Here is a 15,224-nt window from a genome sequence, read left to right on the forward strand (position 1 = left end):
TTTGGACCAGCCGCTGAAATATCGAATGTCACCATCAAAAGTAGGGTTTGTCCGGTCTATATGTTATTTGGTTAGTGATTGTATGGTTAGTGCCTATACAACACCATCTACAATCGACACCCAAAGTAATTATCGATAAGGCGCTTAATTCAAGCAAATCATCTATTCCCCGACACGGCCATTCTGACACATTACACGTCCTTGTTTGTCCAATATTTTTTTTTGTAATCTTTATAAACAAACTTTAATTTCAATCAGTAACCTTCTTTATACCTAACTAATTTCTTAGAGTATACTCGCTTAACATAACAGATTATTTATCATTTTCTTTAAAAATATTCGTTTTCATTATCTTCATTAAATTTTAATCATTTAATTACATTACACCACATGCGTTTCAACAACATATTTTTTTCGTTATGATCTTATTTCTCTGAATCCACAACATCAGCAACTACTAGAGCTTCAGGGCCAGGTACCGCCACGTAGCAATCAATCACAACGGCTTCTTTCCGTCTGTTTCAACGGTTTCTCTACCGTCTATTTCAACGGTTCCACTACCGTCTGTTTCAACGGTTTCACTACCGTCTGTTTCAAAGGTTTCACTACCGTCTGTTTCAACGGCTTCACCTAGCGGGTTCTCCTCGATTTCTAGCTCGCTTGGTACCTGCCCATCCGGCATACTTCTTAAGCTCTCATGCGGATATTTGTATTGTCTCTTACTCTTCATACATTTTAGCATATACCTATCATTATCTAATACCTTTATTATTTGAAAAGGACCTCGAAACTTAGGATCGAGCATCGTTTGGTGTCTTTCACAGCTGTTTAAAAGAACAAAATCACCCTCACTGAATCTTACTAACTTTGCCTTGTTTCTGTCAAACCTAAACTTCTCATATTTGCTCGCAATTTCCATATTTTTTGAAGCTAATTTTCTGATTTCGGTCAGATTAACCTAAGTTTCAGATTCACTAATTGGAATTAAAACCCTTTCCCATTAACAGTTCCAAAGGACTCGCTTTGGTGACTCTATTTACTGTACAATTAATGGCTAGCTGGACCTCTCCCAATGCATCTTGCCAAGAACGCGCACTTGTGTCAACAGCAGTTAAAAGATTCTTCAATCACCACCCTTTCCACTTGACCATTCGCACGACTTGCTCCCGTAGCTATCAAGTGCAGTTTTATCTTTTGAGATGCGCAGTAGTCTATAAATTTAGTACCCGTGAAACTTCTTCCCTGATTCGCCACAGCTCGGTTCGGCAAGCCAAATAGAGATATCGAGGATTTTAATGCCATAATACAACTTTCCGCACTTAGGGTATAAGTATGGTACAGATAAACGTACTTGGTAAATGCGTCAATCTGTACAATGACATATTCTTTTCGATCACTCTTACCACTAAGCTTGCCTGAAATGTCTATGTGCACTGTGTGCCATGGAATGCTTTCCTGCCTTTGATTTTGAAACTCTGCAAGTTATGCAGTTTTCCACAAACTTTCGGACGTATTTAGCCATGCCTTCAAACCAGTAATGGTCATATACTTTATCGAGTGTCTTTTCCCATCCTAGATGCATAATGGCTTCATGCACTTGGTTTACAACCGACCATCTAAACGCTCGACGTACTACTGGTAAACAAAGAGTTTTGCACATTCTCTGAATCTTTCTATATAGAACACCTGTTCTTAAATCGTACATCTTCGAAATCTCTAATGGATAGTTATCATTATTTTATTTATGTATTATCTCAGCAATATCTTCATCTCTTTGTTGCTCTGCCCGAATCCAATTTTCTGAAAGCTCAGCTAATTCAATTCGCTTTTCGACAATCTTTGACTTTTCGGTGAACTTATTGTGAGGTAGAGGATTTCTAGACAAAAAATCGACGTGAGCCATCCGCTTGTAAGTAAGTATGTGAATTATTTTTCTACGAACATCTTCATATTCATCTTTCCACTCAAAATTACTTTTCTTTGACGTAAGTGAATATAGAGGTTTCATCACTTGTGAAAAACCAAAAACAAATTGACAGAAATACGATGCCAATCCTATAAATTGACGCAACGATGTAACCGATCTAGGAGGGGGCAATGCACTCAAGGACTCAATTTTTCGTGTGTTTGGGCGAATCTCACCTGCCTGCACCTCATATCCCAAGTACTGGACAGAAGTTCTGAGAAAGAAGCAGTTTTCTACATTAAATGAGAATGCAGCCTTTGTAAGAATATTCAAAACGATTTGTAACCTCTCTAGAGCCAATTCTTTAGTTGAAGCTACAATCATATTTTCATCCATGTAGACAATAACATATGAATAGGCAACAGCTCCTAATGCTTTCAATATTGCTCTTTGGGAAACTGACGGCGCATTTTTAAGTCCAAACGGCATTGAAAGAAATTCGTATTGCCCGTCCGGGGTAACAAACGCAGTATATTCAATAGACTCTGGATGCATTGGAACCTGATAGTAACCGCTTGCCATGTCTAAACAGGTAAAGAATTTCGCTCCTCGTAACCTGGCTATCTGGTCAGCTATTAATGGTAAAGGAAATTTATCTGCGACTGTATTTGAATTCAACTCCCTATAGTCTACACAGAGCCTCGCAGATCCATTCTTTTTTTTGACCAGCAACGCAGGACTGGCAAACGGAGAACAACTGGGTCTGATAACCTTGCACTCTAACAACTTTGTATTTTACCTCGAATTAGCTCTCTTTCACTTGCGCTAAATCTATATGGTCTTCTCTGTACAGTTTTGTTTTCATCAATCAGCCGAATACTCATTTCACCTGTACTGACACGGGTCTGAGGAGTTCTCATTATGAACGAATCAGTGTAAGATTTTAATTTGTCTTTGTCTTCGCCATATACATCAGTTTCTATCTTATCAAATGAATTGTTTGACAAAGTAGTAGTACCGTTTACTGTTTTATCTTTTACTATCTCTACTCCCTCACAGGATACTAAAGCTGAGTATCCTTGAGCTAAAACTTCACGACCTAACACAATATTGTTTCGCATACATTCGTCTGGTATTACATGAAATATTACATTTAAACTATTTCCATCAATCATTACATCGCAATCAATTTGGATCGTACTATGAACATTTGCATTGCCAATACCTTTTAGTGTTACAACATTACTTGATCTTTTACCACTTAATTTACTTACAAAACTTTCTTTAACTAGCGAGCATTCTGCTCCTGAATCAAACATAATCGGAATATTCTCACCTCGCACCAACATACTTGCTTTTGGCTCATCTACGATACATAATTCCGCTCTCTTTACTGTATGTATTTACATGCTGTTGAAGAGGTTGAGGATCTCGGTGATCCTGTCCCTGCGATGTACCCACAGAATGCTTTCGACTCCTGTAATCGGCCTTCTTGTGCCCCATGTTACCGCAAAGATGACACCTGATAGGAAGCATCTTAAGACGCTTTGCATCCGAATTCTCACTTCCAAAATGTTGTGGCCTCTTGTCAAGCGCAAACACTTGCAGCTCACTCCGTAAGTCGCGACGGTTTTGAATATTGGCTGTGTATGCGATTCTCAGCACACGACGATCAAAGTTGGCCAAATGTCCCAAAACAACTGATACAGCAATATTCTCAGTGTTTATGTCTCGCCATTTTGTCACGAGTGACGTCACTAAACGGCTTGCATATACCGAGAGACCTTCACCGTTGCTCGGGCGGCTATTAAGCAAATGTAAAAATGCGGCTGCTGGCCTCTCTGTATTTTCATATCTCAGTTCGAATAACTGTTTGAACTCCGGCCATGTTATGCCTGCGTTATAAATTTGGGACAGCCACTGAGATGCACTTCCTTCAAGAGATTTACTTAGTGCCAAAATGAAAGAGCTGCCTTGCAGTAGTTGTTCGCTTAAAACGATATCAACTGTTGCACACCATTGCGTTGCGTCTGATCCAGGAATGTCTGCGTTAAATTTCGGCAAATTAACGGCGCCATTTTGTACAGGCTCACGTGCCGACGCTTGCAAAGCTTTTGCCAACACCTGGAAATTTTGGTTTTGTTGTTCCATCAGCATACGCAGTTGATCCTCCATGGTTAATTGACGAGGACTAGATCCCACTTCTGATATTGAAGATGAGCTGTCGTAGTTATTATCACACGGCATGTCCCATCTATATGTTTTTTGGTTAGTGGTATGACTGAATACTTATCATATAATTTGTTTTGACTTATTTATTTAATTATTTATGAGCCATTTCCGTTTTTTTATGAATACATATAATTTGAATTGATGTGTTCCCGCCTAATACTTTATAGAATTGTTCAACACTGTAGCCAATCAGTGGTTCAGTTAGCGTTGGAACTAGCAGTTCGATAGACTTACTGATTGAAATGTATGAGGTTGGCTTACACTTAAATTATTTTCTCAAAATCTGTACCGTCCTTTTGTTTAAAACTAGTGCCTAAAGCCCTTTACACCCGAAACACACGGTTTTCGTTCATCCCTGATTTAGAAATTAAAAAATATTGGGAAAACTTAATTTTTCAACGCCTAGGTTTACTCATATTAAAGTAAAAAACAAATGCATGTAGACAATAAATAATTTAATTTTTTGCAATTCTGCCATTAATTTTATTTTGTTTTGTGCTTAGTACCAAAAAACGATGCTAAGTCACCGCCTCTAATGTGATGCACATCGCTAATTTGATGCACATGAATAAGCGATATAATTTCTGACTAATCATCGATAGTCGGAAAAAATCATACCGATAGTCCTTACGTACATTACCCGAAAATAATGCAACGATAGTTTCTATCAACGTTCTCACATCCCTAATTCTGTTGTGTATTTATCAATTAATTTTTATTTTCTGCAATCGTTGATAATGAACTGTTGACTGTGGGATGGAAAGTCGTTTAACAAATTAGTTGTTTTATCAAATAACACATTTTCCGTCAGTTTTCAATTGGCAGGGAGAGGAAACGGCACAATGAATTCCATAGAAGAGCAATTAAAGCAGTTAACAATATTGAATAGGAGGTGTGACGATGGACATGTTAGAACCGGAAAAGTAGCAGCTTTAGTTGATAACTTACAGCAGAAAGCTGGGTCTGCACAGAATGCCACTCTCAGCAAATCGAAGACGGCACCATCCATTCCACCAAAGCCATTCAAAAAAACAAATGAAATGCCTCAAGTAAAGCCACACGCCTAACCAAACTCATTTATGTTTATTTTAATTGAGCATATTTTTTTTAGGTACCCCTAAGCAAACAAGTTATGGATACTCGAGAACCACTCTTTTCCCAACCTTTGCTTAGTTTGGAATTGTCTAAAGCCAAAGGAACTGAAGGCGGACCCAACCTCTTACGTAGGCAGCAGCCACCCATATATCCAGGACTCAGTGGCGATAAACCTGGCAACAGCCAAACCACTTTGGATAACCCAGCTGTATTGGAACAGCAACTAGAAGCATTGGCGTATCACAAACAGCAAATGGAAAGAAAGGGGCTGTTGGGATCGCAAGCTCAAATCACAGAACCTATTAGAAGCATTCCAAAACTTTCATCCACGTCGTTGAGTGGCCGTAATTTTGGGAGCCCAGTTGCTTCAATTTATAGCAATTTGCCAACTTCTCGCGAGAATCCAACCCACGATTCAAAAGCTGCATTCAATCATTTATCCACGCAACCAGAAAATTGCCAACCAAAGGGTGAGTTAGTACATTATGTAGACTACCTGCTTTTTTAAATGTCCATCTTTTCGCCTTATCAAGAAAATGAATATACATATCTTAAATATAGCATCAAAATTGCTAATATAGATTAATGTTAATGAGCTCGTATCCAATGACGTCATTAATACTTAAAATGACCCTAAAGTAGTTCGGATAAATATTAAGTTTCTATCAACAAACTTCATCAAATTTTATGCCATTCGACTCATTTAAAACACGTACATATTAAATTTAACTTTGGCCTTTGAACATCCATCTTTCATCTGGAGGCGAATTTTCCTAAGTGGGGATAATCATTTATTCGCGTTTATTTCTAAATAGTATTTCCCGAGTTTTTCGCTACAAATTTTCTCTATCAATTTTCCAAACATTCGCCTCTCGTGGAACCCCACATCTAAATGTAAGTGAATGAAGTCCATCGAAAATAAAATAGTTGAAATCAACGTTTTGCGCCTATTTCGTTTCCGTGTGGTGAAATTGCTGCCAATAAATAAATTCCGTCAAGTTCTACTTTTCAGCCGCATTATGTTCAAGAGGGGGGTGGGTTTTGTGAAAAGTGTGTAACATTTCATACATGTTCATCAATTGAGTTAAGTTTTTTAAAAAAGATTTTTTATTTTAATTATGGCAAAACAAAAAATTGCAAATTTTTCTCAACATTTTCACAGTTTCTGGCGATATATAAAAGACTCTGAAACACGTTTAAATTAAGTTTTTGTGTAGATTTGAAAAGAAGTTTTTGACGTACAATTTATGACCTTCATTTTTCATCAACGGGGTATTTTTAGAGAAATGTGAGAAACACAACACAAATTAATTTTCCTAAAGATCTTTGTCCTTAGTCTTCAACCTTTGGGCCGAATTATCGATACAAGAGGACTGGATTCTGCTAAAAGTGTGAAGCACGTCCCAAATTAATGTTATTTTTTTGAAGCTTTTCCGATGGCAATCACAAAAATTTATCACAGTTTTATACTAGACAGTTATATGGACTAAGCTATTGACACTGATTAAAAATAAAAAATTAAAAGTCTAATAATTCTTACAGATTCAAGTATTCTCTCCATTTGGACAAACTCAATGTTAGACAAGGAGCCAGAAGAAGACTTACCACCACCGCCAAGTCCGGTGAGCTCTTCGTACAGCGAGCTCCGACGAGCAAGTGATGTCTTCAGCAAAGCGGTGAATTTCCAAGAAAATCCAAATAATAAGGCCGGACCATCAGTTTCACGCGCAAATTATACCAATCATTATGGTTCACAGAACGCAAATCTCAAGGTAAAATATCATCGCTTGCATAATAACTATCTTAAAGTTTAGAGAAACGCTTGACGTAAATGATCATTTAATAATTAAGCAAAGTGTTATGTACATTTTAGGGCTATCAAAACAAGACGTGTGCGGACTATTTTGGCTATGGTGCATTATCCCAGGTAGCTACGCGTAAGCATTTGTATACTCTTGTCACGAAATGTAAAACGCATACAACGAGACGTCTCCGACCCGATATACCTTGTATATTCTTGATAAGTATCAACAGCCGAGTCGGTATATGTATGTAGTAATGCCCGCCTGCCTGATGCAGTGGCTTAACTAAAGTACCGGAAAACGCGAGTGAAAGTTAATAAATAATAGGCTCCAATTTCGTCAAAATGAAGACAATAAATAGCAGGAAACAGCCATAATGATAACATGAGTGGCGGCGGTCCAAAATATCGACTGGGCATTCAGTGACGAAGAGGAGCGCGATGCCTCGGTGCTTAAATTGTTAGCTTGGGCGCTGGCGAATCTATCAAAGATTATCCACAAGACGAGCTCCTCACTCGAGGACTGTGAGCAGAATCGACGCGTCGTTTATAGCAACACCATACAGAGTACAGAGAGTACCGGCTCAAGAGCTAATTTGCAGATCCGGGCAAAAACATATTTAAGGGTTTTGTACACATACCTTATACGGAGATTGTGCTGCTGTTCAAGAAGCTCTGGTCGGATGCTGGCGCAAAAATCAACTAAGCCACTCAGATGGCTACTATCTGACGCAGCAGGATTTTTGTTTGACTTGATTTTGGCTAAAGAGTTGACAAAATGAATCGCATGATTGAATCACTCGAAACTGTTCCAGAATCTATTGGAAATGGTTTTGTGGAAACGTCCATATAACTATTTTTGATGGAAAACGAATTGTTCGAGGAGAAAATCGAGGACGCAGCAAACACAAAGACTTAAAAGATATATATCAATTCAATATCAACCTGCGCTACAGATACAAATAAAGAACCACCCGAATCGAATTGGTCTGTTCCAATTGGAGTTCGTTAGAGTTCGTTTTCGTATTAAAGAAAAACGCGCATGCTTTAACAATTGCAAAACGTTAACGACATTCACATATCTGTTATGTTACATACAAACTCAAGAGATATTCTTACACAGATACAAATTAACCAAACTTGTTCCACTGTGCTATATCTCGCAAAATCGAACTTCTAAGCTTTAAAAAAGTTGTATTTAATATATAATGGATTAAAAATTTGTTTCATTGTTTATTTTTTTTTTTGTAGAGCTCTTCTACATATGACTCGATATATGAGCCTATTAACCCACGCCCACCTAGCGATATATCGTCACGTACTAATTGTAATACATATGCTACGTACGTAAATCAGAGTAACACACCCATCAGTTCAGGTGCGAGCAATAGTATTTTAGTAGCGAGTGAATCAAATACTCATCTTTACTCCAATGGCGAGGCAAGAGGTGAACATAATCCAAGTAATATTGGCTATTGCCAACGAACTGAAAATGGCGAGAACATGAAACAATATCATTTAGCCTCGATTGATACCACTAGTGAAGTGGAGAGCTACGGTTAGTAAATCATTTAAGTAACTTTAATGTGTCAAGGCTTATACCATTTTGTTGTTGTTGTTTTGTATTCGACAGGACGATGCTTTAAATGCGGCGAACGCGTGTTGGGCGAGAGCAGTGGTTGTACAGCAATGGATCAAATTTATCACATTTCGTGTTTCACTTGCACCGAATGCCAAATCAATTTGCAAGGCAAACCGTTTTATGCCCTGGAAGGGCAACCGTTTTGCGAACATGATTACCTACAGACACTTGAAAAATGTTCTGTCTGCTTGAAACCAATTTTGGAGCGCATTCTGAGGGCAACTGGAAAGCCCTATCATCCCCAATGCTTCACTTGTGTTGTGTGTGGAAATAGTTTGGATGGTGCGAAATGTTAATTACTAATTTTTGTTAATTGATGTTTAATTATTTATTCTTCGATTTCCAGCCATTCCGTTCACAGTTGATGCTACCAATCAAAATTACTGCATTGCTGATTTCCACAAGTGCGTTAAGCCATGCCATTCAAAAGTATATATGTAATGTATTAATACGTATTTAAATTTAGGAAATTCGCGCCTCGGTGCTGTGTCTGCCAAGAGCCAATTATGCCAGAAGCGGGCCAAGAAGAAACAGTGCGCGTAGTCGCTCTGGATCGTAGCTTTCACCTGGAATGCTATAAATGCGAGGTAAGCATATAAAAAACAAGTAAATAAAAATGATTTACTTCATTTTTTTTTTAAATACAATCAAATACAGAAATCTCAATCGTGATAGTATCAAGAAGATATATATAGCCTATACCTAGTTCCGAACTGCATTGACATACAAATTAACCAATAGTTCTGTGTTTTTTTATACCCTGAACCCATTAAAAATGGGTAAACAGGGTATATTGTATTTGTGCAAATGTATGTAACAGGCAGAAGGAAGCATCTCCGACCCCTTAAGTATATATATTCTTGATCAGCATCAATAGCCGAGTCGATCTAGCCTTGTCCGCCCGTCTGTCTGTCCGTCCGTCCGTATGTATGAACGCAAGGATATCAGAACCTTTAAGAGCTATAAACTTGAAATAGCTATAGGTTCTCTTTCGATAACTTGCCCCGTTTCCAAGTAATCGATAAAAATCGATATCAAAATACTGTTTTTTTTTAGGAATTTCGGCAAATAATATGAGCTAGAGTCACCAAACTTGACATGTAGCTTCTAGAATAGTATATGTATATCAAGTATCTTTCATTTTATACCTATCGCCACCTCCCCGCTACCACCTCAAAGCTATAAATCAAGTTAATTATCCAAATTGTATTGCCCATCAATTTAAGCCACAATTTATATGCAATTGCAGTTTTGAGAATACACAAATATTCTATATTCTATTCTACAATAAAATGTACTGTCGAAAATTTCATTAAGATCGGTTAAGAAACCCAAAAGTTATGTGTGCACGTGTAAGCAGCATAGCTGCTGCCCAAATTCCAAGAATTTCTGTATACATGTACACACACACACATTCATGCGCGTCTGCTTTGAATTCTATCAACAGCATTGCAATTGCGATTGTATTGTTTTCTTTTTATTGGTTATTTTAATTGGTTTTTTCTCATTAATGCTCAATTATTGGTGTGGCCTTGAGTAGTAGAGGCAACGGTAAGTGGTGGGGTTAGTTGCGAGTTCGAACCCTGCCAAGGGAACAATTTTTTTTTTATTTTCATTTTTCTTTATTACTACTAAATCAGACGAGCGCGTAGCGCGAACTGCATTTGGTGTTGGAAGAAGAGGGTTCAGGGTATCCCCTAGTCGGAAGCTCCCGACTAGAACCTCTTTCTTGTTTTTTAATGTTTTATTCATTTATAAGACAGCACTATGTGCTCCCTACTTATAGTGAGTTGGTCCTACGAACATAAATGTTTCAATCTAGAAGCTAATGAAACCTCTGTCGAAGCTCGGTATTGTATCTGCGTGAATTAGTTGATTTTCCAGGGGTGGCACTTGGTTACGCTGAATTCACATTACATACTACGTCCTTGTGCAACCCTTGGACAAGAAATATATATCTATTGATTGTATTGTCTTAATATGATCAGTGTTGGTAATGGTGCGATTATTGTGTCTCAAAATAAAATATCTATTACATTTGAATTGAATTATTATTTTATTTTGTTCAAAAGTCTAATTTGTTATTATTGTTTACACTTTTCTTTATCTGATTTTAAAATGTCAAAAGCAGAATAAGGCTTCGGTATTTCTTGGTTTTGTTTAGTTTTACTTCTGTTGCGGATACTCAATAGAAATGGGTAAAAAGGGTAAATTGTATTTGTGCAAATGTATGTAACAGATAGAAGGAAACATCTCCGACTCCATAAAGTATATGTATATATTCTTGATCAGCATCAATGGCTAAGTCGATCTAGCCATGTCCGTCTGTCTGTCCGTTTAGCATTTAATTTCCTAAATTTGATGTATTAAGTAATTACTTGCTTTTGTCCATATTTGTCCATAAATAAAATGGGTTTTTTCTCCTCGGAAGTTAATGGTTCGTATGGCTGTTGAGAAGAGACGGTGGCAAGCAGTGTGGTATGTTACGAGTTCGAGTTCTTATTGGGAGAATTGTTTTTTTTTTTAATTAATTTTTTTTTCTGACTGCTAATGCAAACTGCATTTGCTGCTGGTAGAAGAGGGTTATTTTATTTTTAAAGCTTAAATATAGTAATAATCACTAAAAATAATTTTTTTTTAATTTTACTAAACAAACTGATATTTATAATATACACTGAATTTTAATTTTATTAAAACAAACTCTGATATTTATAATATTCACTGAATCTGTTTGCCTGCTCGATTATTTTTGTCTTATCACAAAAGCATATTTGTGGCCTGTGCATTTAAGCACATTCAGTTGTCACTTCGTAAATGTGTTTTGTGCATTTTTGTTTGTGCGCTTGCTCTATTATTTACCGTTCCTTGTGTTAACCGTTCGTTTTTGTTTTCGACTCCCACCTGTTTTGTACGCAAGCGATCATCTTTAAATAGATTTCACTATTTTTGTTGTATTTTTATTTTTTTTTCCGCCTCTTGTTTGTGCTGTTTACGCTCTTAATAAGTTCTCTTCGCTGCGTTTTGTACGCAAGCGATAATCTATAAGTAGATTTCACTCTCGATGTTTTCTTTGTTTTTCAATATTTGCTTTGTTCTATTTCAATATTCAGCCTCTTGTCTGTGCTGTGTACGCTCTTAATAATTTCTCTTCGCTGCGTTTATTACACAGGCCTACCGGAAGATGCCATTGCGCTACGCCATGGTTTGCCTTATAGTTGCGCCTTTAGTAGGGAGGGTGCAGGTGCTTATGCGGCAGGATTAGATTTAACTCAATGCCATAAAGCTATTGGGTGAGTCGGCAAGGCCTCGAAAGCCTACTCCTTGTGACTTGCCGTTGGCAACTGTCCTTCAGCCTCCGACCGAAAATCAGCTGCCTGCAACACCGATCACACTGCAGGTCATCTATTTTGCTACTCGGGTAGCTGTGTGGACACAAGTTTGATTGCTCGATGTGTGAAGTTGGTACGAGAAAAACTAGACGTTTTATCCAAGTCGTCAGGTGTCGTGGTAGGCCCTAAAGAGCTACAAGATTCTATTCGATGCCTATTCGAGGTATATAAAATCGTTCAAAAAAAAATGTTCAACCTGAAATATTTACAAGCATATGTTTTACAGTGATGGCTGAAAAACTTGAAATGAAAAAAAAAATTAAAAGATGAAAAGAATAAACAGATTTCATTATTATCTCATCTAATGTCCCCTCAAATTTAGTTGCTGCGTCAGAAAACTAACTTTATCTCTTGTGTTTTTGGCTATTAATATGTTAGAAGTCCTTAAGCGACACTTCCTAGTCCTTATGTAGATTCTCTTGCTTTCAATTTCAAAACTATCGCTTTTTGCTAAGGCTCTGTTAAATTCCCTCCCAGCCTTGCACACCTTGTGATTCATAATTGCGATCCTCCGCATCGGACGAGGAATACTCAATAGCTGTAAAAAGTGTCAAAGTGTGGGTAGTTTTTGCGTTTTCATATTATGTTCCTGTATTCCCCCACTAATAGACATATTAATTCTATCTCCTTCCAACTTTCTGATAATGACCTCTTGGTCGTTCTTCAATCGACTTCAATCTTCCAGATGTTGCCTTGTCGTTGCCAATGAATTCAACCTTTTTGTTGCCCTCTTGTCCTTATTTCCGGTTATGTCTAGGGACAGATCTCTTGATTTGATTTTGTGTTCGATTCATTCACGATTTGAAGCCTACATCCGTCCTACTTTGGATTTGGTAATTCAACTACCAGGCCCTGTGAATTTGTTGATTATCCAGCGAGGCCTGATCATTTTTATTCCGTCATCTTCGGTTAAGCTTGCAGATGAGAGTGGGAATACTGATCTGGTATTCTACTTCTCTATTTATTATAAGAATCAGCCATATCCACATCAGTTACAGAAGTCGAATCGCATCTAAAATCCAAATATTACTGAAAGTTCGCAACCCAGCGATCTTAAACTAATTCCGATCTTAATCATTCCCACACCGTGTGCTTCGGTACTGTGCTGCAGCACTTTTGAAACCTGTCTTAAAACTTTTTGTGCTGTCTGTAAACACTTCATTTTTCCCGAGCATATGGAAAGAATCTCTTAGTAAATCTGTTGTCGAAAACTACAGAGGTATTTCCAAATTATTCGCTATTCCCAAATCGTTTGAAAGAATCGTAACATTTTAACAGCAAAAATGTTTAGAGCTCTATTATTTCACCATCCCAGCATATCTAGTAATCGATAGAAAAGAATGAAGACTGACGTCATCTATACTGATTAAAGTAAGGCTTTTCATTTAGTTAATCAGTTCTTAGTACTATAATTATAACTTCTGTTTGAATAACATAAACCAAAAGGTTATTTTAATAATTAATCTTTCCTCTTTAATGAACCTTAGAAATAAGGGTTGGTGTAATATTTACTCGTAAGATATTTTACGGACAATATCGACTCCAATTAAACTTCTCTGTCTCGGAAAACTCTACCTTTATAGATTGTTTTGTGCAAATGTTTGTAAAAGGAACAGAGAAGAATCTCGAACTCTATAACAATTCAATAGATCTCGTCGTCCGTTCGTCTATCGTGTCTATCCGTTCTCAAAACTTGAAAGCCTTGATCGTTCAAAATTTGAACATAAATCTTCTGTTTGAAGTATCTGTACACATACATTAAGCCACCTAACGCATCGAAAGTCTTCAAGAATATATTTCCCATAGTGTTAGGCTAAGGCAAATATATACTATACCATACACTAAATACAATGAAAATGCATTTTTATCGCTTATGTCAAGTTGATATACGATATTCTCTGTAGTCTGTATGTGCAATAGTAGATTCCATAACCTGAGAGATCGAAGTGTTTATACAAACGCAGAAATCGGCAGATATCACTTCTCTATATACTTTTTAGAATTGTAGAGTATCCTTCTGTCTGTTATATATATTAATTATTACTTGTTACAGCCGCATTATATTATTATTAATAATTATTGAATATATAAAAAAAAAAGATCTCAGATTACTAACTAGTATTTTTTTCGTATTACCAGGACTGTTCCCTCTTATTGTCGTCTGAAGCTGATGGTCGAGGCTGCTATCCTTTGGATGATCATGTTCTATGTAAAAGCTGTAATGCTCGACGCGTTCAGGTTTTAACAAATCGCATGACCTCGGAACTCTGAATTCGATTAAATGATACTCCCATATAAAATATTTAATGAGCTAAGTATTTGCATTCAAACTGACAACTTAAAGGATGTCAAGACTTTTTTAGTTGTCCTGATCGAAAGTTGCATTCCATAATTTATAAAATAAAGCAATATCATAATTAACGTAACATGGTTTTAATAGAGATATCTGGAGTAGAATAACCAAAAATTTGCTATACATTTTATATATAATTTTTTATCCGGAAGTTTGAAAATGTATTTTCTGATAAAGATAAAAAGATAATACAGATAATGGAGGTCAATTGATTTACGAATAATCGAGAGTTAACTGTGAACATTGTGAACATTTTACGAATGTTTCCTATAATATTTTGTCTGTGCGAAATGAGAGCAGGAAATACACATCAGCTGAAATAATACGAATACAGGAGTTGCTATTATTAAATAATATATATATATATATATAATAAGCATTCTTGCCAGAAGAATCAGCTGTGGATATAGGGCAATGGGACAGCAATATGCGCAAGAGGAGATGACCTCTCTGCCCTAATCTGAGTAGGAGATACAGAGAGGCAGGAAGAAGAGAAGTCTCTGTACTCAAATGCGACAACTTGACAGTATTCCCCCTCGATTAGATTAAGAAGCAAAGTACGTACCTAAAAGTAGTTCGGGGGAATCCAGACAGTAAAATATATTCCCATTTATGTTGGCAAAAATGGTTTTGTTATAGGCAATTATTTTGATCCGATCCTGTCTTGGCTTTGTCAGCACATATTCACCTGTCGTATTTGTATTTCTATTCAGATTTCCCAGGGTTAAGGTCTATCATGGTTTTTGGCCATACTTGACGTGTTCATATGGACATTACACATTGATAGGGCTTTAGGAAATACAAAA

General features: G+C 36.9%; 1 protein-coding gene across 1 annotated transcript; it reads left to right on the plus strand.

Annotated features, from left to right (window-relative positions):
• The first annotated feature begins 4,820 nt into the window (after positions 1 to 4,820).
• Positions 4,821 to 14,486, plus strand: Zyx (Zyxin). Its single transcript, XM_064681639.1, has 9 exons — positions 4,821 to 5,187; positions 5,250 to 5,703; positions 6,776 to 7,005; positions 7,107 to 7,160; positions 8,286 to 8,592; positions 8,668 to 8,958; positions 9,023 to 9,080; positions 9,143 to 9,263; positions 14,205 to 14,486. The coding sequence occupies exons 1-9, from the start codon at positions 4,981 to 4,983 to the stop codon at positions 14,334 to 14,336; spliced, it is 1,854 nt and encodes a 617-aa protein (XP_064537709.1). The 5' UTR covers positions 4,821 to 4,980; the 3' UTR covers positions 14,337 to 14,486.
• Positions 14,487 to 15,224: the final 738 nt, after the last annotated feature.

The sequence above is a fragment of the Drosophila montana genome, unplaced genomic scaffold, assembly GCF_035044405.1.
Source record: "Drosophila montana isolate Dmon_TW-CO22-7 unplaced genomic scaffold, ASM3504440v1 contig_2397_1, whole genome shotgun sequence".
Classification (NCBI taxonomy): domain Eukaryota; kingdom Metazoa; phylum Arthropoda; class Insecta; order Diptera; family Drosophilidae; genus Drosophila; species Drosophila montana.